The sequence below is a fragment of the Cololabis saira genome, chromosome 11 (genome assembly GCF_033807715.1).
Source record: "Cololabis saira isolate AMF1-May2022 chromosome 11, fColSai1.1, whole genome shotgun sequence".
In the NCBI taxonomy this organism is placed as follows: Eukaryota; Metazoa; Chordata; class Actinopteri; order Beloniformes; family Belonidae; genus Cololabis; species Cololabis saira.
Window position 1 is genome coordinate 9,790,830 of NC_084597.1, and position 14,613 is coordinate 9,805,442.

At 37.6% G+C, this 14,613-nt stretch overlaps 1 protein-coding gene across 1 annotated transcript in view; it reads right to left on the bottom strand.

The window, feature by feature from the left end:
• Positions 1 to 14,613, bottom strand: part of csgalnact1a (chondroitin sulfate N-acetylgalactosaminyltransferase 1a) — a 62,502-nt gene that overhangs the window by 22,997 nt on the left and 24,892 nt on the right. The window contains exons 3-4 of the mRNA XM_061733675.1: positions 7,613 to 7,829; positions 3,791 to 3,892 (exon numbers count right to left, since the gene is read on the bottom strand). Of these exons, the coding sequence (XP_061589659.1) occupies positions 3,791 to 3,892; positions 7,613 to 7,829 (319 nt within the window). The remainder of the gene's footprint in view (positions 1 to 3,790; positions 3,893 to 7,612; positions 7,830 to 14,613) is intronic.

The following is a 14,613-nucleotide window of genomic DNA, read 5'->3' on the forward strand; positions in this document are numbered from 1 at the left end:
GAGTGTCAGCGTGATCTCACCCTTTGGCCATGTTATCGTTCTCCAGTTTCCTTGTTGATAGGCTTCTTCCATCCTTGAAAGTGTGCCCCCCTCCCTTGTTAATGTTTTCCCTCCTTTACTTTAACCAACTTGTGCTGACTAATTATTCTGGAGGTGTGTATATGTTTCAGAAACTGTTCTGGATTTAAAATATATAAATGTTCATTAATAACTGCAAAACCCTCTAACGCCCTTGAGATGGCGATTCAGGATAATTTAGAGCTAATTAAAGGCTCAACGTTAATTACAAGCGGCTTTGTAGTGGTTGCTTATATTTACATGATGCTTCTGGAAAGAATGTGTGAGTAAGGACACTGCTCTGCCTGCAGTCATGCTCCCTGCTCAAAAGGAAAACAGTCTGACTGTAATGTGATTTTGGAAAACTAAAAAAAACCCTAATAGCTTGAGGTCATTGTAAGGAGTCACAAACTAACCCAGTTAGTTGAGGTGAATTGAATTCGCTGGAAGGCTGTGCAGGACATGACTAATGTGAGCCACTAATGATGCCGACATTTCTGTGACAAAATGGACATGTTTATGAATTAAGATGAGTTCATGTCAACATGTTTTTCCCAAGAAGCTTAGTCTGTCTTGGTGTGACATGAAAATAGAAGCAGCTCAAATAACTTGCATTTATCTAATGTCACATATTTAATAGCAAACAAAAGAATATCTGTTAGCAATACACTGTAAAAACAGCCCCTCTAGAAATAAGCCTCATTTTATTTAAAGCAAAAGATCTTTGCCAAAGGGGAACAGAACATTTTTTTTGACTAGAATTCTTAAAACCAGCAAAACCAGTCCAAAATAGTCTTTTCTATCTTTTGTGAAACACAGATTTTTTACTTTCTTCAACGTGTTTTTTTGCAGTGTATTTATAGGCCCAATCTCAATACTCCCCCTACTTTTCTCCACTCGCACTTCTTTTCTTCCCTAAGCCCTAAAAAAGAAGGGGGAGATTTTAGGGCACTTGAGATCAAGGGCACTTGGCCCAGGTGCCTGTCCCAATTCTCCTACTCCCCCTTGTTTCCATCCCTACCCTGATCAGGAAGCTGAGAGCCAAAAGCTGTTTTAATTTCAGCTGTAGCGCTGTTAATATGGCACTTTATTAAGTTTTAATATTTTTTCAGGCATAAAGGTAACCTTAAGATCCGCAACCTGGGCTCAGTTTATCCAAATAACGCCTGTTAAGAAATTTGACCCGATGTTTTCGTAGATGAGAAGAGCCGCCGCCCCCGGGGAGCAGGCTCAGCTCACAGCCCGAGAACAGACGTGTCCGCCGGCTCAGGCTGCTGCGTCGCCCCGGGAGAGAAACTCTCTCCCGGGACGCAGCTCTGTTGAGAATTACGCTGGCTGAAATAAATCATTTAGGAAGACGTTGGTTTAATAGATGAAATCTAACAGTTGTAGCTACGCCTGTTAAGAAATTTGCTCCGAAATTTAGAGATTTCTGTCTGCCGGCTCTGGAGTTTAGGTCCGCGTTAAATAGACGCAGCCTATGGCGTAGTTTACGTAACCTACGGCGTCGCTTACGTAGGTTACGTAACCATATTCCGGCGCGATCTTAGCGAACAACGGACAAAAAAGGGATTATGTACATTCACTGAGTGAATATTATGAAAGTAAAATATTGGTTTGCGCCGAGAAATGTAATCAAAATGCATTTTTATGCAGAAACTAACTCAAAATATTGATTTTATTCCCAAAAAAATAAGAAATGTCCGCCATGTTTTTTTTTTTGATTCAGTCCGCAAATGACGACGAAAAGCATTCTGGGAAATTTTCATACCCCCTCGCTCGCCAAGTGAGCATCTGCAAACCCTCGATTTGAAGGGGCTATTCTCAGCCCCTAGCCCTCGTTATGCCCCCTCCCCCTAGGTGAAAAGAGGAATTGGGACACCACTACCTTCACGGGAACGCGCAAAAGTTAGGGTTAGTGAAGAAAACGAGGGCGAGGGGGAGTATTGGGACGCAGCCATAGTGTGCTAATATAACTGGATATTACCAAGATTGTTTATGTGTCTGAAAAGCACAAGATAATGAAGCATTATTCATCATTGAAAACAGAATTTACATTCATGTCAGAAAACGGACAATGGATTAATTGTTTATTATTCCATCTAGTAATTAGTGCTGCTTTGTTTTTAAAATATCCTACAGCATGAGCACATGTTCGTGCAACAACCACCGGCAGCCAGTTTGGGATTATCTGTGAGAAAACTGTATGTGTGTATATCTGCTAGTTATCGTGCACTGATGATTCCCATTCAGCCCACAGCCTGAAGGCTGATAAAAGAAAACAAGTGTAAGTTGAGTACAGGCAACGACTCAAATCCAGAGATGATGATATAAAACCAATGAAAGCATCGGTAAAACTTGAGGAGAATACTAAAGACTGAAAGAGTTCAAAGCTCCCATTGTTCTGGACAGTATACTTAATAGACACCATTCTCTTCCCTTCAAATCCTCTCCCACAGGCTTTATGAATCACTCAAAATGAAAATCTCTTAACTCTTAATAGCACTTTTGTTTATTCTTGTGTTGTTTCCCGTTTTCACAACTCCAGGAGAAAAAACAGAGACATCATGTGATACTGGTGATAGTCTCGCTGATTCAAGGCCACACACAAACCTTCAAGGCTGGGAAATCGACAAACATCACCATAGCAACCCCTTAGGGAATCTGCGCCTCAATTCACATTGGACCTGACTCCCGGTCAACCAACGGCTATCAACTCCGGAGGTGATGCAGTTGTCAGCGTCCACGTGAAAAGGCAGAGCAGAGTCAGGGGTGATCACAGGCCTTTTTGCATTTTATCGGAGATGGCTCTTCAGCTCCACAGCTCCACAGCACGGGTGGCGCACTGCTCCATTATTTATCCGACAGATGACTGGCTGTGGCAGGATGCCGAGCCAGGAAGGTGCGTGTGTGTGTGTTGTGCATTTGTGTGTCATGAAGAAGAGAGGCACTACACATAATGAGAAGAGGAGATGCTTTTGATGCATATGAGGAGAAAGCAAAAATACTTTTACAGCATCTCTTCCTGCTAGATAGTACGACGGAGTATCAGGGCCAAACTAAGACAAAAAAAAATGGAAATTACGAAAATAAAGTCATAATAATATGAGAATAAAGTCGTAAAATTACCAGAATAAAGTCATAATGTTGTGAGAATAAAGTCGTAATATTACGAGAATAAAGTCGTAATATTACGAGAATAAAGTCGTAATATTTTGAGAATAAAGTCGTAATATTAAATATATTATAAATATATAAATATAACTTCACAAGATGCTCAATATTCCTCATTTTAACACAGGGAGAAGATGCTCTTCCTGTTAGAGTTCTCATAAATTAACACTTTATTCTCGTAATATTACGACTTTATTCTCATAAATTAACACTTTATTCTCATAAATTACCACTTTATTCTTGTAATATTACTTTATTCTTGTAATGTTACGACTTTATTCTCATAATGTTACGACTTTATTCTCATAATATTACGACTTTATTCTATTACGACTTTATTCTCGCACCATTATGACTTTATTCTTGTAATTTTACGACTTTATTCTCATTATATTATGACTTTATTCCCGTAATTTCCAATTTTCTTTTGTCTTAGTTTGGCCCTAATACTCCGTCGTAAGATAGTGTGTCATTTTGCTTTATTTTTTTTTAATATTACATCTGATATTCTACATTTGTCTAATTCAAGTGGATGGTCTTGGCTGCTGTTCAAACCCACCTGGACGTGTTCTCCAGAGTGCTGCGGACTTCGCTCATCTGCTCCTTCCCAAAATACACCACAGTCAGATGCACCCGGCCGTCCTGACGCACGCACACTTCCCTGCACGTACACAAGCACACACGAGGGATGGGATATTAAGGATGAAAGCATCACGTAAACGGAGCAGAGAAGATCGAAAGGAGGGCTTGTTGGTTTAATTCTCGTAGGACTGGAACACTTCAATGACTTGCTTTACAAGTCTAAAATCTTTCCTTTTTCTGTTTTATGCAATTGCACTTAGGATTTCATTTGATGTCACAGCACAAAGGGCATATGCAAGTAAAGGAGAGAACGATGAGTACTTTCATGGAGTCGTGTCAAATATATCTCGCACATGTTGCAGATACGCAAACATTTGTCAGAATTTTCTCCATTTCTTCATGAATAATGAAATTTTGACTGACATTATAGACTTGGTGCAATTCTTTGTTTCTTGGATCAGAGAGTTGAATATTTCTGCTCTAGCGATCTACAGTAAGAGGTTTGCAGTTTATTCTGAACATTATAGCATCAAATATGCTGCTATTTTCAAACCCATCCTCCATGTTCATATGTAAAGTGACTGGCGCAGCTTCTCTGGTCACACCGTTAATATCGAGAGGGGGAGACCGTTTGCTCAGCGACCTGCCAAGTCTTTTAAGTAAGTGTGCTTATTGTGCTGCTGTATATCAGCTACTGCAGATCTGCCTGGGGGGGGGGGGGGGGGGTAATTTTCATGGGTTACATTACTTCAACTAAGCTGGATTTACAATGTAAAAAAGCACAGTGAAGAAGCAAAACAAATCACCGACATTAAGAGGGATAATTCTTCCACTGAAGGTGACGGCTGCAGAGCTGAAACAAGTATATTTAGCTGTTTTTAATGGGTTTTGATAGCTCGTCCCAGTAAAGATCTGAATCTATGTGAGAAACAACATTTAAGCTTCAGGGCAGTAAGAAATCCTTATACAGAGTAAATGTTAACTGTGTTTAATTATCTTTAAGTGATAGCACAAGTGAAACAGGTACAGAAGTGGAAAGTAAGTACATGTTCCGGTGTGTGAATTGTTAAGAGAAGGTTTGTTCTTTTGAGTCTTCAAAAGATTCTTCAAAGTGGTGGGACGCCCTTGCACTAAAGGCGTTAGGTAGCTCATGGAACCACAAATGAAGAGTCTGGACTAGGGCTGGGCGATATATCGAGATTTTAATATGTATCGATATATTTTCAAACGCAATATGGTACGAGACAATATCGTTTATATCGATTTAAAAAAAATAAATAAATAAATACATTTTTAATTTTTTTTTTTTTAATGATTTTGATATAGCTTATTTTGTGACAAATTGACTTGAATGTTTTATTTGAGATTTGCACAAATGTTTTGTTATTTGCACAACTGTCAACCTCAGTGGAAAAGTCTGCTTGTTACTGTCTGCATTGTATTAATTGCACAGTGTATTTTAATTGAATTGTTATGCAGGAAAGGGATATTTGTTTTATTTTATTCAACAAGCACTTTTATTCTATATATGCAGGCAGTTTATTTTTATTTCATTTGTTTTATACATTTTGATATTGTGCAGACCTCTGTTAATAAAGGAACCTGTGTGACATTTGGCACGAGGCTTTGTATTAAAACAAGACTGTTTTTTTAAGGGTTTGCCTCAGAAAGAAATGAAGCTAACAGAGATGCTATGCTATAATGTTTTGGGGGGAAACCCCAATTATGGCACAGAAAAAATATCTATATATATCGAGTATCGCCATTTAGCTAGAAAATATCGAGATATGACTTTTGGTCCATATCGCCCAGCCCTAGTCTGGACTGAGACTGCCTTGTCCTCATGGATGGACACACCTGATGACATTTCTGAGAGGAATACAGCGAGCAAGAACGACCATAACCCTGGCTGGGTTTGGTGGAGGCTATCTCGTCAGTTTTCTAGACTTTGCAGGGCTGCAATGACTCAGATTTTGACGTTTGTGCCATGAGCTTGCATGTCAAGTGAGTGCAAGCCAAGAGCTACACATTTAGACGGATTAGCGTACAGTGGGACCTGCACTTACGAGCCCCTCTGCATGCAAATGATCTCGGTTACTAACCACTGCTCCCGCCCACTTACTTGCTCAGTTATGCACTTGGTACGAACCAGATAACACTAGCGTGGGGATATGTCGCAGTCGTTGTCTGTGCTTTCTTGTGCTTTTGTGTAATCTCTTTGTGCTTTAAGACCTTGCCAGTGATTGTGAGTGTGTAATGTGTGACAGTAACCCTCCTCCTCATCGTGCAAGCCAAGAGGATCCACCAACGAGCTAAACTGGATTTTTTTTTACCTTCACAATCATATTCTATTCTTAATTATTTTGTAACTTTTTGGTATATATCTTTTACAAACCATTGCTTGCATAGCAAAGAATTGGTACTTTTGTCAAAGCTGGAACCAATTATTCACATTTCCTTTATGTCTTGTGGGCAAACGAGTTCCCAGATACAAACTTTTCACCTTGAAAACCGCATTCACGAATGAATGAAGATCGTAAGCCGAGGTAACTGACCACACTGACCTTGGTATGTGATAGGTATAAGTTAACACCAGACTGTGTGAATAAATGAATCATTAAAATCACATATAGAGTACAGTGTTTAAAACAGGGAAAGAACCCTTCTAGTTGTAATTAAAAAAAAAACTCTCATCTACCTCAAGCCTTGGGTGCCTGACCTCCACTTAAAATGTGAAACTTTTTAATGACACTTAGTATCACTTTTCTACGACGGAGTATTAGGGCCAAACTAAGAAAAAAAATTTAAATTACGAAAATAAAGTCATAATAATATGAGAATAAAGTCGTAAAATTACGAGAATAAAGTCATAATGTAGCGAGAATAAAGTCGTAATATTATGAAAATAAAGTTGTAATATTATGAGAATAAAGTCGTTATATTATGAAAATAAAGTTGTAATATTACGAGAATAAAGTCGTAATATTAAATATATTACAAATATATAAATATAACTTGCTCAATGCTCAATGTGCTCAATATTATATAATATTTTAACACAGGGAGACAATGCTCTTCCTGTTAGAGTTCTCATAAATTACGACTTTATTCTCGTAATATTACGACTTTATTCTCATAAATTACGACTTTATTCTCATAATATTACGACTTTATTCTCATAAATTACGACTTTATTCTCGTAATGTTACGACTTTATTCTCGTAATATTACGACTTTATTCTCATAATATTACGACTTTATTCTCATAATATTGCGACCCTATTCTCGTAACGTTACGACTTTATTCTCGTAACGTTACAACTTTATTCTCGTAATGTTACGACTTTATTCTCATAAATTACGACTTTATTCTCGTAATGTTACGACTTTATTCTCGTAATGTTACGACTTTATTCTTGTAACGTTACAACTTTATTCTCGTAATGTTACGACTTTATTCTCATAAATTACGACTTTATTCTCGTAATGTTACGACTTTATTCTCGTAATGTTACGACTTTATTCTCGTAATATTACAACTTTATTCTATTACGACTTTATTCTCGTAATATTATGACTTTATTCTCGTAATTTTACGACTTTATTCTCATATTATTATATGACTTTATTCTCGTAATTTCCAATTTTCTTTGTCTTAGTTTGGCCCTAATACTCCGTCGTACTTTTCCTTGATGGAGTAACGTGAAGTAAAAAGGACGGCATGAATAATTTACTCCATCTCCGTCTCTGGAATATTTCCAACATAAATGAACACAGAAGTGTAGAAAAGTGAATTCACCTGAAGTTGTGCATGAACTGCTTGAACTTGTCCGTGCGTCCAGACAGCGGGACGACGATGTTGATGGGGACGTTGGCCGTGTCCACCCTCTCGTGCTTCACCTTCATCAGGGGTCCGAAGGGCCGGAAGAGCACAAGCCGCTTGAATTCATTGCTTGCATCCCCTCTGAACGTTAGCTGGTACAGCGTTCCTTTGTCTTTCTCTGTGCGAGCGATACCTGATAGGCGAAGTTGAAGTAAAGTTAAATACACTGCAGACATAAATGTGGTATGAGGCTCTCACTTTACCCTCAAAAACAAAAGGTCTCTTTCTTTTACCTCGTACTAAACTTTGGGATGGGGGTTTACCACGTTATAGACATACTGTATATATTTTAGTTTTTAATCATGATTGGGGGATTTGCCTGCCGTGCAAAGGCTTTAGAGATACATTTTGAGGCAGATATAGCTGAGTTCAGCTCAAACTGTTTTCCAATCAATCTCACATGCTCTCTGTTACTCCTGCAAGCTGTAAATAAACATCCAGAAGATTCTAATGGCTATATATATATATATATATATATATATATATTTCTATATATTCTATATATTGGCCCTTTTCCACTAGTACCTACTCTCCGCGCTTCTACTCGCCATGTCTGGAGCCGCAAAAAATCAAAAGTCTTGTATAAGCCTTAGAATGAAGACAAATGGCGAAAGGCGAAATGTCGAGAAAAAAGTCGAAATGTCGAGAAAAAGTCAAAATTTCGAGAAAAAAGTCGAAATGTGGAGATTAATGTTGAAGTACAATCTTGAGAAAATAGTCAAAATGTTGAGAAAAAAGTCGAAATGTTGAGAAAAAAGTCGAAATGTCGAGAAAAAAGTCAAAATTTCGAGAAAAAATTTGAAATGTTGAGAAAAAAAGTCGAAGTGTCGAGAAAAAAGTCGAAATGTCGAGAAAAAGTCAAAATTTCGAGAAAAAAGTCGAAATGTGGAGATTAATGTTGAAGTACAATCTTGAGAAAATAGTCAAAATGTCGAGAAATAAGTCGAAATGTTGACAAAAAAGTCGAAATGTCGACAAAAAAGTCGAAATGTCGAGATTAAAAAGGAAGAAAAAAAGGAAGAAAAAAAGGAAAAAAAGAAGAAAAATAGGAAAAAAAAGAAGAAAAAAAGGAAAAAACATACTGGCAGGGACTATGTTACAGGATAAAAAAATAAAAATCAGACAGAAACTTTGCTGAATATAATCCATGTATTTTTGGAGTCTCCGGGGTGCAGATGTTTAAACCTCTTGAAATTTCGGATCTCAACACCTACTTTTAAAAATGAAGCTTAAAAATAACCCAAGTCATAAGAACACTTTGTTTTATTTTTTATGAAGCCACATGAGATCTAGCCCTCAAACTCTGTTGCTGTTGGATACTGAATCATCACTAAACATGTAGCACACACGGGCAGAAAGAGCAGCCAGTCAAGTCATCCAGATTAATTTTCTTATTGCAGGCCTTACGTCAGCCTGGTTCCCAAGAGAGCAGTTGTTTTCCAATCACTTTGCCATTACTAAGATTTTTTATTTGCCAGCTGACCCAAGGAAGTTGCTGTGCGGATAGAAAAGGAAGGGGAATCTGATGCTGAAACTGAGAAGTGAGAGCAAGGAAACGAGAGGGAGAACACAGCGAGAAGAGGCAGAGGATCTCTGAAGAGAGATTGAAGACAAAAACGGAGCAGACACACAGACAGAGGAGGGTCAGAAGATGGCGGATAACGGGAGGATTTATGTGGGCAGAGATTCAACAGCTTGATAGCAGCTTGAATTAAAGCCTTCGTGTTCAATTGGCCCATGTGAGGGAAGGCCTCATTTCCCAGAGGAGCAAGATGAGTTTTCATTTAGTAAATGTGGAAAACAATTTTGGTTCCTGTCTCACTCTCTCTAATGGCACATCTCCTCTTTCTAAGGACTCCCTGGCTGGCGAGCTACATGCCTTTTGCTGACAGTCAGGTTTAAAAGTATTTGGACCACAACAGAACGTTTTCATAATTTTGCCTCCATACACCACCACTATCCTCCTGAGACCCAGGCTTTTGTTTGATGTGCATTTTTTATGTCTCCTTACTATTTGGGATCAGTAGGACCTAATTTTTGTTGAAATTAAATTTTTGCTTTCTATGTGCTGTTGAACTATGTCAAATCCAATGGCCTCACATGAGGACAATGGGTTTATTTTCTCTCTATTTCCCTTTCTTGGTCCTGCCCTGCATCCTTGCACATCCTGGTCAGGTTCTAATGATAAAAAATATGATACATTTTATTTGCAATATACTCAGCATTTTGAATGAAATAAAGTGCTACGGAGTAAAAACATGGGTATTAGGTTATATATCTATATAATTTATATGTATATATCATTTTCAATTGTTTTCTTTCCTATTACAAGGAAATAAAAACTTGCTCCACTGGCAGATTATTCTACTTATTTCTAGTGAAAATGTGCTTTAAACAAATGGAAATCTAAAAACAAGTATTTTAAGTGTAATGAGACTTATTTTGACTAGATATTGGACATTTGGGCAAGAAATAAAGACAAATGTTCTTGGAAAGAATTTACATGTTTGCAGTGAAGATAGACCTGATGTCCTCAAACGAGTACTTCATGTTTACAGACGTTGTAGCTTGCTAATATTACTCAAATATATCAAAAAAAGCATGCCATGTGAAGCTGCAGACGTTATTGTGCATAAATATACTAGTTTCAATCATAAAATTAGGTTAGGATTTTTACCAGGTCCATATTTCTGTCGGGAGCTGCCATAGAAGACTTTCATTGAGATCCCAGCCATCTTGTTTTTTCCCAAATTAGTGTAATTTCATTATGAGACCACTAGATGGTGCAGGCGGGGGTCCCGAATGAGGACAATGGGTCAATGTTCGTACAAATTAAGTATCATGGCGCAGAACAGCAGAAATGTAATGTCCTCATATGAGAACGCAGGGTCTCAGAATTTGAATTTAAACATCCAAGATGTTATTAAAGTCAGCTTTAATTTCAGAGGTTTCACTAAGGTTTAATATACAGGAATTACAGACATTTTAAACAAAGTACCAACATTTTCAGGGGCTTAAATGTATTAGAACAAATTGACATTGACAATATTTAATACATGAATATAAAGCATTTTCAGTCTGGAGATGATTTACCAGACCTTCACTGCAGCCGTCTTATCAGTTTTCTAACATTTGACTGAATATGAGGAGAGCAGAGCTGTGTACACATCGGGATTCATCCTGCTACATCCGTCAGCAGTCACATCATCAATAAACACCCGTTGGCCTTTCCTACTGGCAGCCATACAAGACCCTACCACAACACTGCTGTCACAAATGCAGGAGATCGGAGCAGCAGGAGTACAAAGAACTGAGACTGATGGGAACACAGCCTTCGTACGTCAATCAAATTAAGCTTTGGCTTCCGGGCCTTTCAGCTGAACGTCGCCGAAACATCTGCATGTTTAGATCCAGTTGAATATATCGTTTAACGGGCTGGGCTTCTAGGGCTGGGCGATATATCGAGATTTTAATATATATCGATATATTTTCTTAATGTTTTCTTATTTGCACAACAGTCAACCTCAGTGGAAAAGTCTGCCTGTTACTGTCTACATTGTATTTTACACAGGGTATTTTAATTGTTATGCAGGAAAGGGATATTTGTTTTATTTTATTCAAGAAGCATTTTTATTCTATATATGCAGGGCAGTTTATTTTTATTTCATTTGTTTTATACATTTTGATATTGTGCAGACCTCTGTTAATAAATGTACCTGTGTGACATTTGGCACGAGGCCTGTATTAAAACTGACTGTTTTTTTAAGGGTTTGCCTCAGAAAAAAAATGAAGCTAACGGAGATGCTATGCTATAATGCTTTATAATGCTATAATGCCCAATTATGTCACAGAAAAAATATCGATATATATCGAGTATCGCCATTTGGCTAGAAAATATCGATATATGACTTTTGGTCCATATCACCCAGCCCTAACGTGTTCTTGGCACTGAAATCAAATATGACAGTTGTGCTAAGCCAACGCTGGGTTAATACAGATGGCTAGTTGCTTCGCTGAGCGTGATAGGGTGACGATTATGGACGAAGAAGAGCCAACCGCCTCAATTAAAGCTGAACTTCAACACTTTGACCAAATCTTGATAGTTTATCTTAAATCCACTGCAGTGGTGTACAAAGACAAACTAATAAAAGAAACCCTGATGTTCTTCAAATACTTTTTTAACCAAACTGTAGCTTTGACTCATGAGCCCGATAATGCAGCCCTGGAACGCCAGTGTCGTCATCATGAATACTTATTCAAGATTAAATAAAATGCATGCTCACTGAGGAGAAAATTTGAGTAAGAGGCAACTGTAGTCTGTACGAGTGAAAAGAAAAGTCACAATATGTGTGAAGACACAAAGATGCAGAAAAATGTGTCACACAACATAGATCGCAAAAGTTCACCTACACACACACATATATATATATATATATATATATATATATATATATGTATATATATATATATATATATATATATATATATATATATATATATATATATATGTATATATATATATATACACACAAGCAGAGGTGTCAAGTAACGAAGTACAAATACTTTGTTACCTTACTTAAGTAGAAATTTTGGTTATCTATACTTCACTGGAGTAATTATTTTTCAGACGACTTTTTACTTTTACTCCTTACATTTTCACGCAATTATCTGTACTTTTTACTCCTTACATTTTAAAAACAGCCTCGTTACTCTATTTCATTTCGGCTTTTAAATAAAAACTATCCAGTTAAATTGCTCCATCCGGATAGAGTGAATTTGGTTGTGGTTGTTTCAGATGTTCTTGTCCAGTTTTGTTCTTACATCCGTTCCCTCAGATTCCTGCAACTAAACTTGGATGTACATTCCAATAAAGGTTAGGATAAATGATAACATGCCTCTGAAGTTTGACTTTTTGCACCATTACAATACTTATAGGCAACTAGTCATCATATCTGCTGCTCTCTGAAACACATGTTAATGCTCAATAGTACACATATATGGTTCTTTAATATATTTGCATTATACTAAGATGCATTCATTTTCAATGGCTTTTGTCCTTAATGACTTTTTTTCCCCCTTACATTAATTTTACTTTTATACTTTAAGTAGTTTTGAAACCAGTACTTTTATACTTTTACTTGAGTAAAAAACTTGAGTTGATACTTCAACTTCTACAGGAGTATTTTTAAACTCTAGTATCTATACTTCTACCTGAGTAATGAATGTGAATACTTTTGACACCTCTGCACACAAGCTCATATCCATACACGAGGTTCATAAGTAACTGTGGACCGTTTCCTGCAAGTCAGGTGCCCCTACTGCTCACTTTAAAATCTCAAACTACTCACACACATTCAAGGTAGTTCCCACACACACGCACGCACGCACGCACGCACGCACGCACGCCAACACACACACACACACACACACACACACACACACACACACACACACACACACACACACACACACACACACACACACACACACACACACACACACACACACACACACACACACACACACACACACACACACACACACACACACACACACACGTTTGAAGAGATGCTCCACTTGAACAGGGAACAGCTGTGCTCATTTCCTGACGTTTTGGTCGGAGTGGAGCAAAACAAACTAGGAGGATATCCTGATTGTAGTTACGCACAAATGCACGTGTTTCAGACCTTTCAGGGATGGCTTATTACAAGAAAAAGGACAAACGTAACACGAGACAAAAGGAAAGATGAAATGATGTAGAATACTGTTGACAAATGGAGAAACGATATAGTAAGTACAGCTAAGATTTTGCACCATAATTACGTTTATGTTGTATGTATCATTTGGTGCATTCAGAGAAACTAGCTTACTGTATCATTTCCTTTCTTTTACTAAATATCACACACAAAAATCATCCTTTTTTTGTCATGTCAAGTCTATCAGCTCAAGTTTACGAGCTGAAAGACTTCAACCAAGGAAATACTTCCCATATAAACGCCTCAGATGAGCCTATGTTAAATAACATGACTAAGGAGATTTTCTGTGTAAATTATCTATGATCTTGTTGGAGGTGGAAAAAAAACATGGTATAAAAGTACTGCTGTAGCATGCAAAAAATGTATAGAGGACTAAATAAAGGTGGGGAGTCTTTTATGTGGGACATATGCATAAAACTGTGTGCTTTCATGTGTAAAACTATGTGTACACACAAAGGAAGGAATGTGCATACGCATGCCTATTTGGCAGAATTATAAAGGGTATAATATATATATATATATATATATATATATATATATATGCACATGCACACATAATATTTTATAAATCTGCTTTATGGTGAAACACGCCTAAGAATTTAATCTTTTTTTTTTTAAGTATGACTGGATGCAGACACTCCTCTTAGTCACTGGGATTAAAACAAATCAAATTTTCGGCTCTACTAAATAAATATTCATTCATTTACTTTCTATACCTAGTTCAGGGTTGCTAAGGAGGGGGTAACTGTAATCAGAGTACACCAGGGCAGGCACAGGTCATCACCGGCCCACAAACACACACAGATACCTGCTCACCCTCACATTCACTCCCACAAGGGCTTTTTTCCCGGTGGGACAAAACAAATAAGTGGTCTGACAAACTAGCCAGGTACGCTAATTCTCACTGTACAGTAGGAATGGGCGATATTTTACCGTTCACGATATACTGTCAAAAAAATTCCTCACGATAAGAATTTGTCATCTCGCGGTAAAAATTATAAATTCCCGTTGATGACGTTTTTGTGTAAAGCTGATTTATAGTTCTGTGTTAAATCCACGCACAACGTACGTGAAGGAAGGAAGGAAGGAAGGAAGGAAGGAAGGAAGGAAGGAAGGAAGGAAGGAAGGAAGGAAGGAAACAAGGAAAGAAGGAAGGAAGGA